General features: G+C 41.2%; 1 protein-coding gene across 5 annotated transcripts in view; it reads left to right on the top strand.

Moving 5' to 3' along the window:
- Window positions 1–15736, top strand: part of ZC4H2 (zinc finger C4H2-type containing) — a 118329-nt gene that overhangs the window by 50373 nt on the left and 52220 nt on the right. The window contains exon 1 of one of the 5 annotated variants that reach the window (XM_521094.6): window positions 7865–8075. The exons of 2 other annotated variants lie outside the window; for them this stretch is intronic. In XM_521094.6, coding sequence (XP_521094.2) covers window positions 8023–8075 — 53 coding nt within the window. In that variant the 5' untranslated portion in view covers window positions 7865–8022. Of the gene's footprint in view, window positions 1–7864; window positions 8076–15736 lie in introns of those variants that run through there. 2 more of the 5 variants (XM_063803892.1, XM_009439191.5) reach the window with 2 other exon arrangements.

The following is a 15736-nucleotide window of genomic DNA, read 5'->3' as shown; positions in this document are numbered from 1 at the left end:
AATTTTTACGGAGGCTGATTCAAATAATAATAAACTCCTGTCCTCTTGTTTAGCTGGCTTTGCATTTATCGAACTCTTTTTCTATTGTGAAAACCTTCTGTTCTCAATGCATTGGCTTTTCTGGGAAGTGAGCAAGATGAACCCCTTGGGTGATTACATTATCCTAAGTGAACTAACACAGGAGCAGAAAATAGAATATCACGTGTTCTCACTTATAAGTGGAAACTAAACAAAGGGTATACATGGACATAAAGGTGGAGAAAATTGACTCTGGAGACTCAAAAACCATGGAGGATGGGAGGGAGGTGCAGGTTGAAAAACTGCCTGCTGGGTACAATGTCCAATATTTTGGTGATGGGTATGCTAGAAGCTCAACCCCCACCATTATGCATATAATATCCATGTAACAAACAAGCACATGTACCCCCAAATCTAAAATTTCAACAAAGAAAACAAGGAGGTTACTAATAAACGTGTTGAAGTGAAATGTTGGGTCAAGAAGACATTCCTTGAATTCCTTTGTTTCTTCAATTACTCATTTTCCCTCAAGAAACCCAAAATCATTCAAATTATTCCCCAAAAAGTTTATCTAAATTTTTAGAAGGCAAAACTTTTTTAAGTTAAATGTTTGAATACTATTCCGTAGAGCTACAGGTTATTTTTTGATCTAGTTTATGATATAAGTTGAGATACATTTTTATGTGCTAACATACACTATATATGATTTATCTTATTAATTGGAAGAGTAGATCATGTAATCAGTGTATATAGTAAATTTACGGTCATTTTATAGGACTGGGAACATGATTTTCGTATTTTTAAATAATGTCAGATGTATAAATTTGTTATATCCTCAATTTTATGACAGATTGGCCACATCTATGATGCATTTGTTTGGTATTTTCATTCCCAAGTAGATAAGCACAATCGTTTTCAAGTCTTGTGATTTAGAGGATAATAGGAACCTGTCTGGTAGGGGAGCTAGGCTGCCAATGATGGAAAACAAGGAGGTAACAAGAAAGTTTATTGAAGAATATCCATCTTAATAATAATAGCAGACACTTCTACAGTATTTATTATGCTGTTTTAGCCAGTTCCATATGTTAATTTAATTACAACCCTAAGAGTTAGTTACAATTACTATCATTTCCATTTTCCATACGAGAAGACCAAAACCCATAGAGGGAAAGTTATTTGCCCTTGAGTCAGATAGCTAAAAATAGTAGAGACCAGAGGTGAGCTCAGGCAGCCTGACTGAAGAGTCTGGGTGCCTCACCACTATGCATACGGCCACCTGTGCTAGGAAAGGAAGGGCTATCTGGGAAGTCAAGCTGGGCAATTATACGTGATATATGCAAGGGGATTTTGAAGGCCCAGGAGAGGACATCTGCCTTCCCACTCCTCTCCCAATCTGTTTACTTGCAGATACCAGATGTTTCATTCATAGGCATAAGGTTTGGTCTATTGTTTACAATGCAACCAACCCCTGGGTGGGGTACTACTAAGATTTATGTGTTATTTTTACTTTCCCAGTCTGTTTCATTTTTATTTTATGAGTGTCATTTTTCATTGTACATTTTTATACAGTTGAATCTGTCCATCTTTTCCTTGTGGTTGCTTATTTGTCATTGTGGCTTTATAAGTTATCATCCCTCTAACGCTTCTACTATAATTGAAGCCATTTTGCCCCAAACTTAGGGGAAATAATGGCTACAACCTTCACATCAAATGCTGCCCTGTCCATTTTGAGATTTCTAAATGAAGCCTCTGTCATTGTCTTCTCAAGCCTAAATCAAGACAACTTATTTATAGTTTTTTCATGCTTCTCTCCTGTTTCTATTCACTGAATTATCCCCAAATTTGGGTTCTCAAAATGACTCTAAGAATTAGGGCAAGTGGTGAGAAGGATGAGGGATATTGACCTGTAATCAATGCCTATTATAATTCAACCAATGTGCTAGGTGCTTTCTCATAACTTATCTCTTTTCATTTAATCATTAAACAGCTCTATGAGGGGGACAAGGGCCCTATGAGTAGTTCTAAAGTACCCCAGCCTGGGAAAGATGTGCAGGGAACCTGGTAAGACTCAGCCCTTTTGGAAACTCAATCCCATACTTAGTTCTGGTGATATAAAGGAGGCTGTTAGAAACGGAAGGTCATTGGAGCTAGACAGTCAGTTTTGGTCACTCTCAAAGAGGTGAGAATTGAAGAAGAGGGGAGGGTGTGGATGAAAGTTTACTAAGAAAATGCAGTAGATGTACACTAGACTGCCTTTATAATAGGATTTTTTACACTAGGGTTTTTCGGACTTGCAGAGGGGAAAAATGGGGCTCCCCTACTTCCACTGCCAGATCTTTGTTCCCTGAAATTTGCATTTGGGGGATCTAGGTCAGTGACATTGGGTAGGTGAGAAAGAATAGAGGAGTGAAATTTCAATGACATAAAGCCATCAAAAACAGCAAGAATTTCAGCTGAAACATTGCCTGAGAATACCTAGCACTGTCTATGTAAGCAGATACAAATTCTGGCTAATCACCCACAAGTCCCATCTCCTAGGGGAATCTTCAAAGTTAAGGCTTCAAACACACCCCTCAACACCCCAGCTAAAGGGCTGAAGTGATGGAGAACATGAAAATTTTCTGAGAGAGTGTGAAGAATGAGATTACCTATCTCAGCTCCTAACTCCCTAACCTAAGGAGGTCAATTACCATTTCTGTTCTTCAGTTTTTCCATATATCACATGTGAGTGCCTTCCAGCTCTAACATCGTACGGTTCTCTTCCAGTCTTTCCTGTTTCAGTGAATGGCACTGACCTTATTACTGAAGCCAAAAATCCAGGAGTCATTTTAGATGCCTTATCTCGCCCTCCGTACCTCTCCGTCCTATCCATGAGCTAATCATATCAGTTCTGTGCCCAATAATATGTTCCCAATCAGCCCATTTTTCTTCATATCTACTATTACTACTGTAATTCAAGCCACTATAATTTCTTTCCTGGACAACTGTAATAGTTTTCCCACTGGTTTTCCTACTTCCACTTTTGCCCCAATAAAATCTGTTCTCACAGCAGTCAGTGATGTTTAAAAACTAGATCATGTTGCTCCCCTGCTTAAAACCCTCAATGTCTGCCTTTTGTAATTAGAATAAAACCCAGACTCATCACCATGGTTTACAAGACCCTGTTTTTAGAATAACAGTTCAATGACATAAACTGTCTCCTCAGTCTACTTCTGCTCCCCTTAATCAGCCAGAGCCCTACCTACTTTTTTTTTCATAGGCTAAGCATTTTCTGACTCAGGACCATTGCACCGGCTATTCGTTCTGCCTGGAGCACTCTTCCTCCAGATCATTGTATGCCCAACTCCTTATGTCTCCACTACAATGTCATCTCTGAACAGGAGCCTTCCCTGACCATCCTAACTAAAACATTCCCCCTCCTGCCACCATTCTGTCCTATTATCCTCAATTAGTGTCTTATGGGCTTATCTCCCCCTAATATTATTATGTTTATTTTTTTTTTCTTTTCTGTCATTATTGTCTGGCTCCTGCTACTAGAATGTAAACTTCCTAAGAACTGGGATCTTGGGTAACTAATAGAACATAGTAGGTGAGAGCATGGCTTCTGGAGGCAGACTCTCTAAATTTGAATCTCAGTTCTGCCACTTACTAGCTGTGTTACTCTGGGCAAGTTACTTAACTTCTCTGTGCCTCAACTTCCTCTTCTGTAAAATAAGGATGATAATAATATATACTTCCTATGAAGTTTTTGCAAGGATTAAACTAACTTAATACATGCAAAGCACTATATATCCCTGGAACCTAGGAGAGTGCCTGGCATGTAGTAAGTGTTCAGTAAATATTTGTTGGCTGTTTGCATGAATTAATCCTCGATACCTCCTGCTGTTTCCCTCCCTTCCTCTCTCATCCTGCCTAGTTTTGTTCAGGAAGCTTTTCCCTGACTCCTTGCTCACTTCTCAGGACTAAATTGGTTCTCCCCTTATGTGTGTGTGTCTTGCTCACAGAACCTAGACTTATTTCAAGCCCTGATTGCTAGGTATAGCTATATATGTATGCATGATCTTTGTAATAGCTGGTCTCTCTCACTAAATGGTAAGCTTGGTAAGGGCAGGGCCCATGTCTGTCGTATCTGCTATGAAATCTTCACTGAAACCTCGATGGTTCCTGACATATCATAGGTGCACAATAAACATTTTTGGGCTGAAAACTTTTGGCTCACTTTTCTCTTAGAAATGCTGATTAAGAAATATAATGAGAAATTTAATAAGTAATTTGCACTACTTTTTGAAAGGCAATTTGGAACCAAGACTGTTGTTGCATCTCTGCCTCCTCTTAGTTTAGTTCACTGTTGAAGTACAAAGAAATATCTGTGAATTCAATATTCTGGCCTCCATTTTTAAAGTCTTGATCTATTCCCTAAAAGTATAATCGAGACTGACTGGCTTCCCTTTTGCTAATTTCTTGCATTTTAATGGTATTAACCCCAACATACCCTGCCTGACTTGCCTGTTTCTTAGCAATAAGAATAATGTTGGCCCTGATAAAACTAAGATTTTTTTTTATTTCTAACCCCTCAAATCAATCAGTTCTTCTAATAAAATCATGCATTAGAACTCACTGCTAGCCCATATCTTAAATATTGTTTCAGCCATTGCAAACCTCTGATCAATTGAGAGCTACTGAACACTTACTATGGAAAAGCCACCACCTTGGCTTGCAGATACTGTTTTAAGTGCTGCTTCAGAAGAAGGGGCAGAAGGCTATAGTTTCCTTCTCTTCCCCACTGTTTCTCTACAACATTTTCCTTCCTCTCACTGCTAGCCTGGATTCTTAAAATTCAGCAAGGAACAGGTGAGACATCTGTTCTCAAGGAGGTCAAGGAGCCAAAAGCAAACCAGCAGAAGCTAAGAGGCACATTACTCTTTCTGTATTTGGACATTTTAATTGTTACAAATAGCACAAACCTTCTTCCAAGCTCCAGGTTTTCCCATGGCCTCTTCTCTTAGATTAACTGCTATCTCCCTTAAATGTCCATAGTTGGAAGCATGGGACATGCTTGGCCCTCTGCAGACACCCTATATTGGAGTGCACCTTCTGGCTGAAAAGTAACTGAGGCATTCAGGCCCCATGGTAGCAGCAGCAGCTTGATACAGGCCGCATGGGGCCATAGGAAGAGCACAGGCCCTTGAGTCAGGCAGGAGTCTTGGTTCTGTTTCAGCCAAGTAGGGTGATGTCGGACAAGTCCTTTGCCTCTCTTGGTCTCAGTTTCCTTATCTGTAAACTAGGATTTCGGTGAGGCTTGAAAGACAAGATAGTTCCCAAATTATTACCAAATCAGACTCTAAACCCATTAACATATTTAATTGAAACAGATACATACCCACATCCAGACTTTTACCAGATGTGTGAACATAGTCAGTGGTAAGGATTCTTAAGGTGAAGGGGACAATGGAAAAAGAGAGAGATATTAAATTTAAAATCTCAAAGGCTGTTCATAAATTGCTTCCCACACATCCCATACAAACCCTCCGCTTCTCCCCAAGCCAGCATTAATGAATTATAAACCACTTTATGTTTGACATAGATACATACACTCGGGACCCCATTGTAGTTTTGGTTGCTATATATATATATTTTTTTTTCCAGACACACTCTCTTCATTAATCTGCAAGTAACTTGGTCCAAACTGGGCGCAGGCTCTAGCTTTATAACTTATTGTGTGGACTTGGCAAAACAACTTTCCCTATCTGAGTCAGTTTTCTTCCTTCTAAAAGGGGATGATGAATCTACTTGCCCCCTTCATAGTGGTTGTGAGGATGAAATGATAGATTGTACATATCAGACTCAGCACAGTAGCCAGTACATGCCAGGCACTTAACACAGGCTTGTTGCTTACCTCCTCCCCTTACGGGACAGAGCTGGGGCCAGTTCTTGGCTCTGGATCCACAGGCTTTGTGACTAACCAACTCAATGTTCTTTAAATACCAACTAGTGGCTGTACAAGATAGCAACCTTCAAGACAATAGGAAAATGTAGACACCAGGGAGAATTTTATGGTTAAGAAAGTTATTACATCTTGGATCCAAAGAAGAGAAGGGCTTTAATTTCTTCCCTGGAGAATGCTTAAAATCACTGTGGACATCCAGAATGACACGAGATTCATGTTCCACAAACTTCTCAAGCTCCTACAAAATACCAAGCCCTGTATTCAGCATGATCATGGGAATGATCTCATAGAGGCCTCCCAACAAGCCTCTGAGGTGGGCTCACTAGGTACATTTTTCAGATGAGGAAACTGAAGCTCAATAAAAGAAAGCACAAACTCAGAGAGAGTTCTGACTCACTTTTAGTTGGGAGTGAGTCACCATCTTCCTTTTGCCCAACGTCCAGCTCTCTAGGCCTGTTTGTGCACGCTGAGTAACTGCCTCTTACCTGGTCTCATGTCCTCTAATCATTCTCCACTTTGCTTCCAGAGTCCCTCTCTAAAATATTCCTCCATCCTTATCACTACCGTGCTTTGAAACATAAAATAATTAAACATTACTTGGTGCAGAATAAGCACTTAAAAAATGTTTATTAGGGCTAGGCGCAGTGGCTCATGCCTGTAATCCCAGCACTTTTGGGAGGCTGAGGCGGGTGGATTGCTTGAGCTCAGGAGTTCAAGACCAGTCTGGCCAACATGATGAAACTCCATCTCTACTAAGAAATACAAAAATTAGCCGGGCATGGTGGGTGGGCGCCTGTAATCCCAGTTACTCGGGAGGCTGAGGCAGTAGAATTGCTTGAACCCAGGAGAAGGAGGTTGCAGTGGGCCGAGATCTGTGCCACTACACGCCAGCTTGGGCGACAGAGTGAGACTGTCTCATAAATAAATTAATTAATTAATTTAAAAGTTTATTAGATAAATGTCTGCCTACAGGATTAAGTCCAAACCCTTTAGTCTGACATTTAACGTATTTCATAGTCTGGTTCCTACCTGCCTTTTCTAAATACTACATCTCCCATTTCTTTTTTCCACCTCTACACCTCATATAAGAACCCTATATTTCAGGCACTCTGAACCACTCATCCTTTCCTTTCTCTCTCTGTTGTATCCTCACCTGGAGAGCCCATTCTCCTCTATGGTCTGACAAATTCTTAGTCACTCTTGAGACCTATTTACATCTTCTCTGCACAGGTTACACCTTATCTATTCCTGTATTTTGACACCACACTGTACTGTAATTAATAGGTAAATTTTCAGCCTCTTCTGTTCCTCAAAGGCAAGGATTTGCTTTTATTTATCTGCCTTGCCCGGTGACTCCTACAGTACTTCTTCCATTGACTGGCAAAGTCCGAGCTTAAGTAATTGTTTGTTGAATGGGTAAGTAGCTGGAAGTACTTACCCACTCTCCTTTCCCCCAGCTTTTGCAGCATCTCCCTCCTCCCATCCTCCTCTTCCCCACCCCCGCCCCACCCTAAATTGAATGCCAAAGTTACTGGTCCCCAGGCAGCAGCTAGCACATTCAACGTCTCCAAAGCTACTTTCCCTGCAGGGTTTCTTTCCATCCCCAAGGCGTAATTAGCGACTACCGCTAATCTTTTGCGGGTGGGTAGGTGCGAGGGCCCCCGAAGGGAGCGAATGGGTATGTCTCTCATCTCTCCAATTGCCTTCAGGAATATTTTTTTCCCCATTTTCCCACACACGGGCCAGACGAGTATCCCCATTCCTTTGCACTCTTCACAACCTTTGACATAATTATCTATAACAAATTGATTTAAAGTGCGGCTGCAGGAAGGGAAACAGGCATGTCTCGCTTGGCCTTCTGGGAGTTGTAGTCCTACAGGCCCCCGGGCTTCCTGGCTGGCCCTGAAGCTCCGGACTACAGCTCCCAGGCCTCTCCAAGCCCCTACCGCACAGGCTCATAGCCCCAAGCCCGGAGGAGGTGGCTACATTGTGTCTATTGTATCCCTTGGCTGGTGTATTTGTACATCTCTCGGGACGTGAAATTGACAGTGAAAAGTATGGCAGATGAGCAAGAAATCATGTGCAAATTGGAAAGCATTAAAGAGATCAGGTAAGTGGCACGTTGTCCCCCTCCCCGCCCCTCTCCAACCCTTCGTTGCGGGAGAGGGCTAATTATCTATTGTTGGGCTATTTGTCTAGAGGAGCTGGAAAGGGGCCCATTCACCACAGACTTGCCGGAGAGGTGAGGATGGGAGGGGCACTAAGGAGAGTTGAGAGAGAGAGAGACCTCTTGCCAGATGTGGCTGAGAAAGCAAAGATGAAGAAACACGGGTTTGGTACCAAGACAGTTTTATTCTTCTCGAGGTGGAGGTCAGGGCTCTGCATTCATGGACACGTTTTTTAAAAGTACTTGTGTGCCCCAAGGTGTCTTTGGCTCCTTGCTCTTTAGGAGTCGGGATTTTTTTCCAGTCTCTTGTTCAACTTCAGAACCTGGAGTTCGGGAAAGGCTTTTGAGAGCCAAGTCTAGCGCATCGGGGCTGGTGGCTGCTGCCAGGGGCTGCCAAGTGGGGGTTGCAGAGGAATCTCAGCGGGCGGAGCTGGGAGAATGGCGCGCGCTCGTTTTCCTTTCACTCACTCGCCACTTTCTTCCTTCCTATCCCGCGCTTGGGAGGGGGATGGGAGCAATGGGGACTGGGGACGCGGTCGCTGCGCTGATGGTGGGATCGCGACAGCTGCTCTGAGGAGCTGGAGGTGACAGGCGGGCTGGCAAAGTGGGAGTTGCCGAAGTGGAGTCCGCTACCCGGTTGCTCCTGGAGCAGCTTTTGGCAAAGCGATGATATTGTCCTTGCTCAGAACACAATAGCGCCAGGCGGGCTGTGTGGGCTGGCCCAAGGTCTTTCTTCACCTCGCCTTCTCAGCGTGAGCCCCTGCTTTGGCTTTTGCTCTCACTCTGAGAGTGGCCTGGGTCAAGCTCTCTCCCTGGAGTGTTTTCTGAGAACCCAAGGTGGAAGATGTCAAGTGTGTTTCTTTAAGAAATAAGACTTTGATCATGAGATTTAACCCTTAGAGTGCTGGATGAGACCTACACATGGTGATTAGTGGTGGTAGGTAAAACACCTTGGTTTCTTCTTCTTCTTGAGGGGTTGCATCTCTCTTTCTACAGGAGAGGTAAAGGAAGGGAACTATCATTTATTGAGTCCCTTCCCGCCCCTGTGTGCCAGGCCCTTTGACCTACTTTTGCTCATTCAGCAAGAGTCCTGTGAGCTTCCTACTCCTCCTTTACAGCTGAGGAAATAGAGGCCCAGAGAATTTGAGTGATTTTCCCACAGCCACGCAGCTTGAAATTGCCACATTTTGTTGGTCTGCCTGCAAAGGTATTCCTTTTCCCACTATGTCCCAGGTAAAGTCTGGAAAGGAGAAGGGAATATGTTGCAATTTTTTTTTTTTTTTTTTTTTTGGCAAAAGCATCAGAAGCTAGCTAGAAAGTGAGACACCTTAGTACAGTAGAATGCCAGCTGTCATAACAATGCAGCTAGTCAGAAGCTTAGGCTTGCAAATGGAGAGCCTAGACTTCCACTCTCACCAAGCTTCAAAGGAACCACCACCCCATGCCCAGAGAAGGACCAGTTGTGAGCAAGGACTTTAATCCCCAGTGAAAATAGACCTCTCCCAGTGAAGACCATATGGAGAACCATGACTTCTACCCTTACCAGTGGTAACTAGGAGTTTCTACCTCAACCAGCTAGGATGGAATCAGCATAGGCCCAGAGAGAAGGCCAAACTTTCACCTCTAAACAGCAGTAACAAACAGCCCTTCCCCAATCTGGATGTCAAGAGACAGTGGAGAAACTGGACTTCTACTGTCCCTCTTCCATCCAAGAGAGTGGTAGAGGACTGCTAAAACAAAAGATTTAAATAAGATCCAGAGTATCCAACTTCTAATCAAAAATCACTTTCCATACTAAGATATCCACTTGAATGAGAAGAGAAAATAAACAGATGCCAATACTGAGATAACACCCATGTTAGAATTATCTGATAAGGATCTTAAAGCACCTGTCCTAAAAACATTTCAGTGAGCAGTTACAATACACTTGAAACAAATGATAATGTAGAAAATCTCAGAAAATGAATAGAAAGTCTCAACAAAGAAATATAAAACATAAAGAAGAACAAAGTGACATTTTTAGAACTGAAAAATACAGTAACATAAAAACCCCAAAAAACTCAATGGATAGGTTCAACAGTAAGGTGGAGAAGAGAGAGGGAAAAAATAGCTTACAAATATAAAACAATAGAAATCACTGTGGCACTATAACAAAAGCTTTAACATTTATGCCAACAAATTCCCAGGAGAAAGAGGGCAGGATTGGAAAAGTATTGGGAAAAATAATGACTAAAATCTTCCCAAATTGTGCAAAAGACACAAACATTTAGATTCAAGAAGAGGAGCAAACACCAACATAATTGACACAAAGAAACACACTCCAAAACACATTGTAATCAACCTTCTGAAAATGAAAGAAAAAGGAAACTTCTTCAAAACAGCTGAAGAGAAACAAAAGCTACAAAGGAAAAAAAAATATTAGAATGACAGATTTATCATCAGAAACTGACGATGCCCTAGCATTTTGTAAGTGCTGAAGGAAAAGAAGTGACAACCCATAAATCTATGTCCAATAAAAATATCCTTCAGTATTGAATGGGTAATCAAGACATTCTCCAATGAAGAAATACTAAGGAAATTTAGATATACCCTAAAAAAAGATGATAGTAAGCTCTGAAAACAGAAAAGAAACAATAAACAGTAAGCAAAAACATGGTTAATGCAGTAGACTTTCTCTTTCCTCTTGAAATTTCTTGTATTTTGATAATTGAAGCTAAATTTATACTGTTATCTAGTGTGGTCTCAGCATATGTAGAGGAAATATTTAACACATTTATATTGTAAACTGGGGAATGTAAAGGGGATTGTAAATGTAAAGAGATGTAAAGGGGAGGACATGCTTCTACACTTCATTCAAGCATGTAAAGTGGTAATGTCAGAAGACTATTAAATAAATTATGTATACATAATATATTACTGAGAGAAAATACTGAAAATGCTATACAAGAAATGTACTCAAAACATTATAAATAAATCAATATGAATTTTTTAAAAATACTCCAGTCACCCACAGGCAGGCAGGGCAAAGAAAATGGAGAAACTAAAATTATGGAGAATGAACAGAAAAAAAAATAAAAAGGCAGACTTAGCCTTCATGTATCAATAATTATGTTCACAACAAATAGTCTAAATACTTTGCAAACATTAATCAAAATAAAGCAGGAATCGCCATCTTAATATCAAATAAAACAGACTTCAGAGCAAAGAAAATTCCTAGAGATGGATATTACATAATGAAAAATAGTCAATCTACCAAGAAGACATAACAATTCCAAATGTGTGTGTTCCAAAAGTGACTTAAATTAAACTGCTTTTGACAATTTTACAGTAATATACAAAGGTTAAGCCACTTGGTTTAAGAATTTAAAATGGAGAAAGTACTATAAATATATACTTGATGTTCACATATGGACAGATAAACATGTATGAGAGATAGAAATAAGGAAGGAGCAAAGGGTCAAAGAAACTGAAGAAAGGAACTAACATTTGTCAAGCACCTTTTAATTTAAAAGCTCCTGGCTCATTTACTCTTTAGTCTTCCCAAAGGAAATCTGGGATAGGAATTATTACCCCCACTTTACGGATAAGGACATTGAGGATCAGACAGATTAGGCAACTTTCCCATGGTTACACAGCTAGGAAAGAAAAAATAATATATCCTCCTATTCACATGGCATGCGCATTTCAATGTTATTAACTGCCCTTACAAATGCTGATTATCTGATTAACCATTATTCACAGTTCTTCAACTGCTATAATCCTAAATCTCCTGAAGTATAAGCATAGCAGCATATTTCTGTTAAAGAAATAATGTTTGCTGGACAGAAGCAGGAATGATGACAGCAGCATCATCTAATGACCTATTGAAGTCAAGCTAAGAGCCTTACACACATCAAGACACGAGCCCAGAAATATATGCATTCATACTCAGCACTCACACCAATGGCAGAATTTGCAGTGGGAAAAACATCAGAAGCGGATTCTCCCACCACAGACCATTTTCTGCTTCTAACTCTGAACACACGCCTACCCCTGTCTTTCCTCCCAATCCCAATCACACTCCCACATTATGTTCCCAACCTCAGCCTCCAAATCCTACACTAATATATTTTGCCCATGTTTTCCTTGGACTTTTAAATGGTGATGAAGGAGCATGTAGATAAGTGGAAGAAGAGAGACAAGAATGGAACAAAAGAAGGGAGATAGAAAAGAGGGAAAGGGAGGATAGCAGTAATAAAACAGAGACAGTGAGTACAGGCACCATTAAATGGACCAGAGCCCTACACCAGCTCCCCAAGTACATAACAATATTTCCTTAAAATGCACATGCCATCCATTCATGTGTATTGCGTACACTCACACCCCGATGTACACATATCCATACACAAAGAGCTTTCCTCACTTGAAAAAAAGAAAAACCATTTTGGAAGGAGGTGTTGAGTTAAGTAGATACTCTTAAATGAATGTTTCTCGACTGGGTCCTTCTTTTCTTTTTTTCTTTCTACACACTCTTTTGAGTAAATTCCTGTACTTCCATGGCTTCAAATATTATCCTCCAAATCTCCAACCTCTATACCCCACCCACATTCATGCTTTAGCCCATACATATGACAGCCTACTGGGCTTGTCCGCCTGGAAGTTTCACAGATAAATCTCAGCTTTATATCTACGTCTCTTCCTACAGCAATCAAGCTCCTCCCCTTAAACCTTTGGTTTAATACCACCATTCTCTGCACAGTTACCTCAGATGGCAATCTGAAAGTCAATGTTGACTCCCCTTTCTCTTTAATGACTCACCTGCAATCACTTAGTAAATTCTATTTCTATCCTGAATATCTTACCCAATACCTGCCCCACTCTCCACCTCCCAGTTCACTGCTCCATTTCAGGCCTTCATTATGACTCGGCATGGATATTTGTAATGCAGTATCCATTTCCATCTGAAGAATTACTTCCCTGTCTACAGTCTCTCCTCTGTCTGCAATGTCATCCACATTGCTTTGAGAACTACCTTCCTAAAGCATGGTTGTTATTTTATTTCTCAAACATCTTCACTAACTTTTCATTGTGTATGACAATCTTTTTGAAAAATACAGGCTGCGTCCCATTATTAGCTCATAAAAAGAATTTAGTTGGTCACTAGTAGCATTTTTAAACAACCTTTTTTAAAATAAAAAGGAAATTATCAACATACATTGCATATGAAGTAGTAGGTATATTTGGAGAAGGTTTTGTTTAGTTTTAAATATGTGTATGTGTGTATTGTGTCATGAGGTGAAATTCATTTCTCACTTACGTCATTTCTTACTGTGTCTCTGTTGAACACACATTTACCTATCGGTGTTTCCATGGCACTCATGCTGCCTCCCCGGAAATCTGTCCCATACCCACCATTCTGACCTTATCTGCTACTGCTTTTTATTCATCCTATCCTTTAGCCATATAGAAGTTCTTACTGTTTTATATATTTCCGTTCCACCAGACCTTTGCCTCTGCAGATTCCTCGTTCTAGAATGCCACTCTCCCATTCCAAGCATCTAAATCCTACTCATTTTTCAAGGAAGACCCATATGAAATGCCTCATCTTCTCCAAAACCTTCTCGAGTTCCCCAGTCAAAATGAATTACAATACCCCAACCACAGACTCCACAGGGAGATTTATTATAGCACTCAAGTTATCCCATCTAATGATGGAATTTTGAATTGATATCCTCCCTTCCTTCCTCCCTTCCTTCCTTCCTTCCTCCCTCCCTCCCTCCCTCCCTCCCTTCCTCTCTTCCTCTCTTCCTCCCTTCTTCCTTTCCTTCCGCCATTGGTGTGGCAGTCTTGGTAAGCTCCTCTGTTACCTGGCTTGGGGATTGACTCAGAACCAGTGCTTACTCAAGACCAAGGCACAGGACAACTGGAACCTCTGGGACTTGTGGATGGGCAAATTAAGCCAAACAATGCTGGCCACAGGAGAGAGAGTGAAAAGGTGTTGGCATTTGGTATTGAGATGTAAGAAAGTTTTCAGAATGAACTGTTATAAGAAACCTACTTTGCTGACAGTAGCTTTGTTTCCAGTTGAGCAAATAAATATTACATGGAAGAATGCTTAGTACTTAGGCAATATTCTCACCAGACTGGACTAAGCAGGAAAAACTAGCTCCTTTGTGTTCATTCAGTGACATTTACTGAGCATAAATCTGGGCCATAATCAGGGCTGGGCTATCCTTTGGTGGCCCATCACTTAGGATAAATTAGACCCATCAGAAGGATCTTCTAATCAAAGTCAATAGCTCTGATCTCTCCCTTGAGTTCCAGACTCACATATCTAACTGCCCATTTAACTTACACCCTTGCATGTATCACTGGCATCTCAAACAGGCCCTCAACTCCAGCCCCACCCCTAAACATTTTTATTTCCCAGTCTTCCCCATCTCAGTAAATGCCTCACTATGCTGAAATCTGGAAGCCATTCTTTATTCCTCTTTTTATGTGACCCTCTCCATCCACACCATCAGCATAGTGGTTATTATACTTGACCATGCAGGAGGTTACACCTAAAGGGCTTTTAAATCATTGATTGCTGAGCCCCATTTCCAGGGTCTCTGATTCAGTAGATATGGAGTGGGGCCTGAGAATTTACATTTCTAACAAGTTCCCAGGCAATGCTGCTGCTGGTGGTGCAGGGACTACATGTGGAGAACAACTGCATTAGTAAGACCTGGCCAGTTATACCTATACAATATAATCTGGAATTGTCCACTTCTCATCATCCCCTCAACTTATTAACAAATACCAGCACTTTTCCATCAATCTCCAGTAAACAGTATCTTTTCACCTAATTTTCCCATCTTCAAGGCCTACAGGTCCCAGCTGTCCTACCCTGCTTTTTGAGTGTGCATTGGGGCTGAGTCACCTCTGAAACTGGGTGACAGATGAGCCTGCCAAGTTTGTCCCAGCAATGGATGATCCATGGCCCTAGAACTTCTTCTTTGCACCTGTCCTCTTCCATATTTGCCAGAAAGAAATCATTGAAAAGAAGGTATCCAGCTGAATGTTTTATAGTCTTGGCTCAGGAGTCTGTCTGGAGAACCTGTGGCCTAGCAGTCTGCTATGATCTGAATGTACCCCAAATTTCATGTGTTGAAACATAATCCTACCATTTTGATGGTATTAAGAGGAGAGACCTTTCGGGAAGTAATTAAGTCATGAAGCCTCTGCCATTATGAATGGATTAGTGCCTTAGAAAATGACTTGGAATGAGTTTAGACCCTTTTTTGTACTTCTGTGATTTCACCATATGAAGACACAACATTCACTCCCTCCTGAAAATGCAGCAACAAGGTGCCATCTTGGAAGGAGAGACCAAGCCCCTCACCAGACACCAAATCTGTTGGCACATTGATCTTAAACTTCCTAGCCTTCGGACCTGGGAGAAATAAATTTTTGTTCTTTACAAATTACCCAGTCTGTGGTATTGTGTTATAGAAGCACAAACAGAGTAGGACAGGAGCTCAGGAATACTGGTCCAAAAGTTACCTAAGATTGTCATCCTGGTGACTGTAGAAACCCTAAAGTACCCTGAAAACCCTGTGGTTTCCCTGTGGTTCACGAGTCAT

The sequence above is a fragment of the Pan troglodytes genome, chromosome X, assembly GCF_028858775.2.
Source record: "Pan troglodytes isolate AG18354 chromosome X, NHGRI_mPanTro3-v2.0_pri, whole genome shotgun sequence".
Lineage (NCBI taxonomy): Eukaryota > Metazoa > Chordata > Mammalia > Primates > Hominidae > Pan > Pan troglodytes.
Note: the sequence above shows the minus strand (reverse complement) of the source record. Positions and strands in the feature narration are given on the sequence as shown.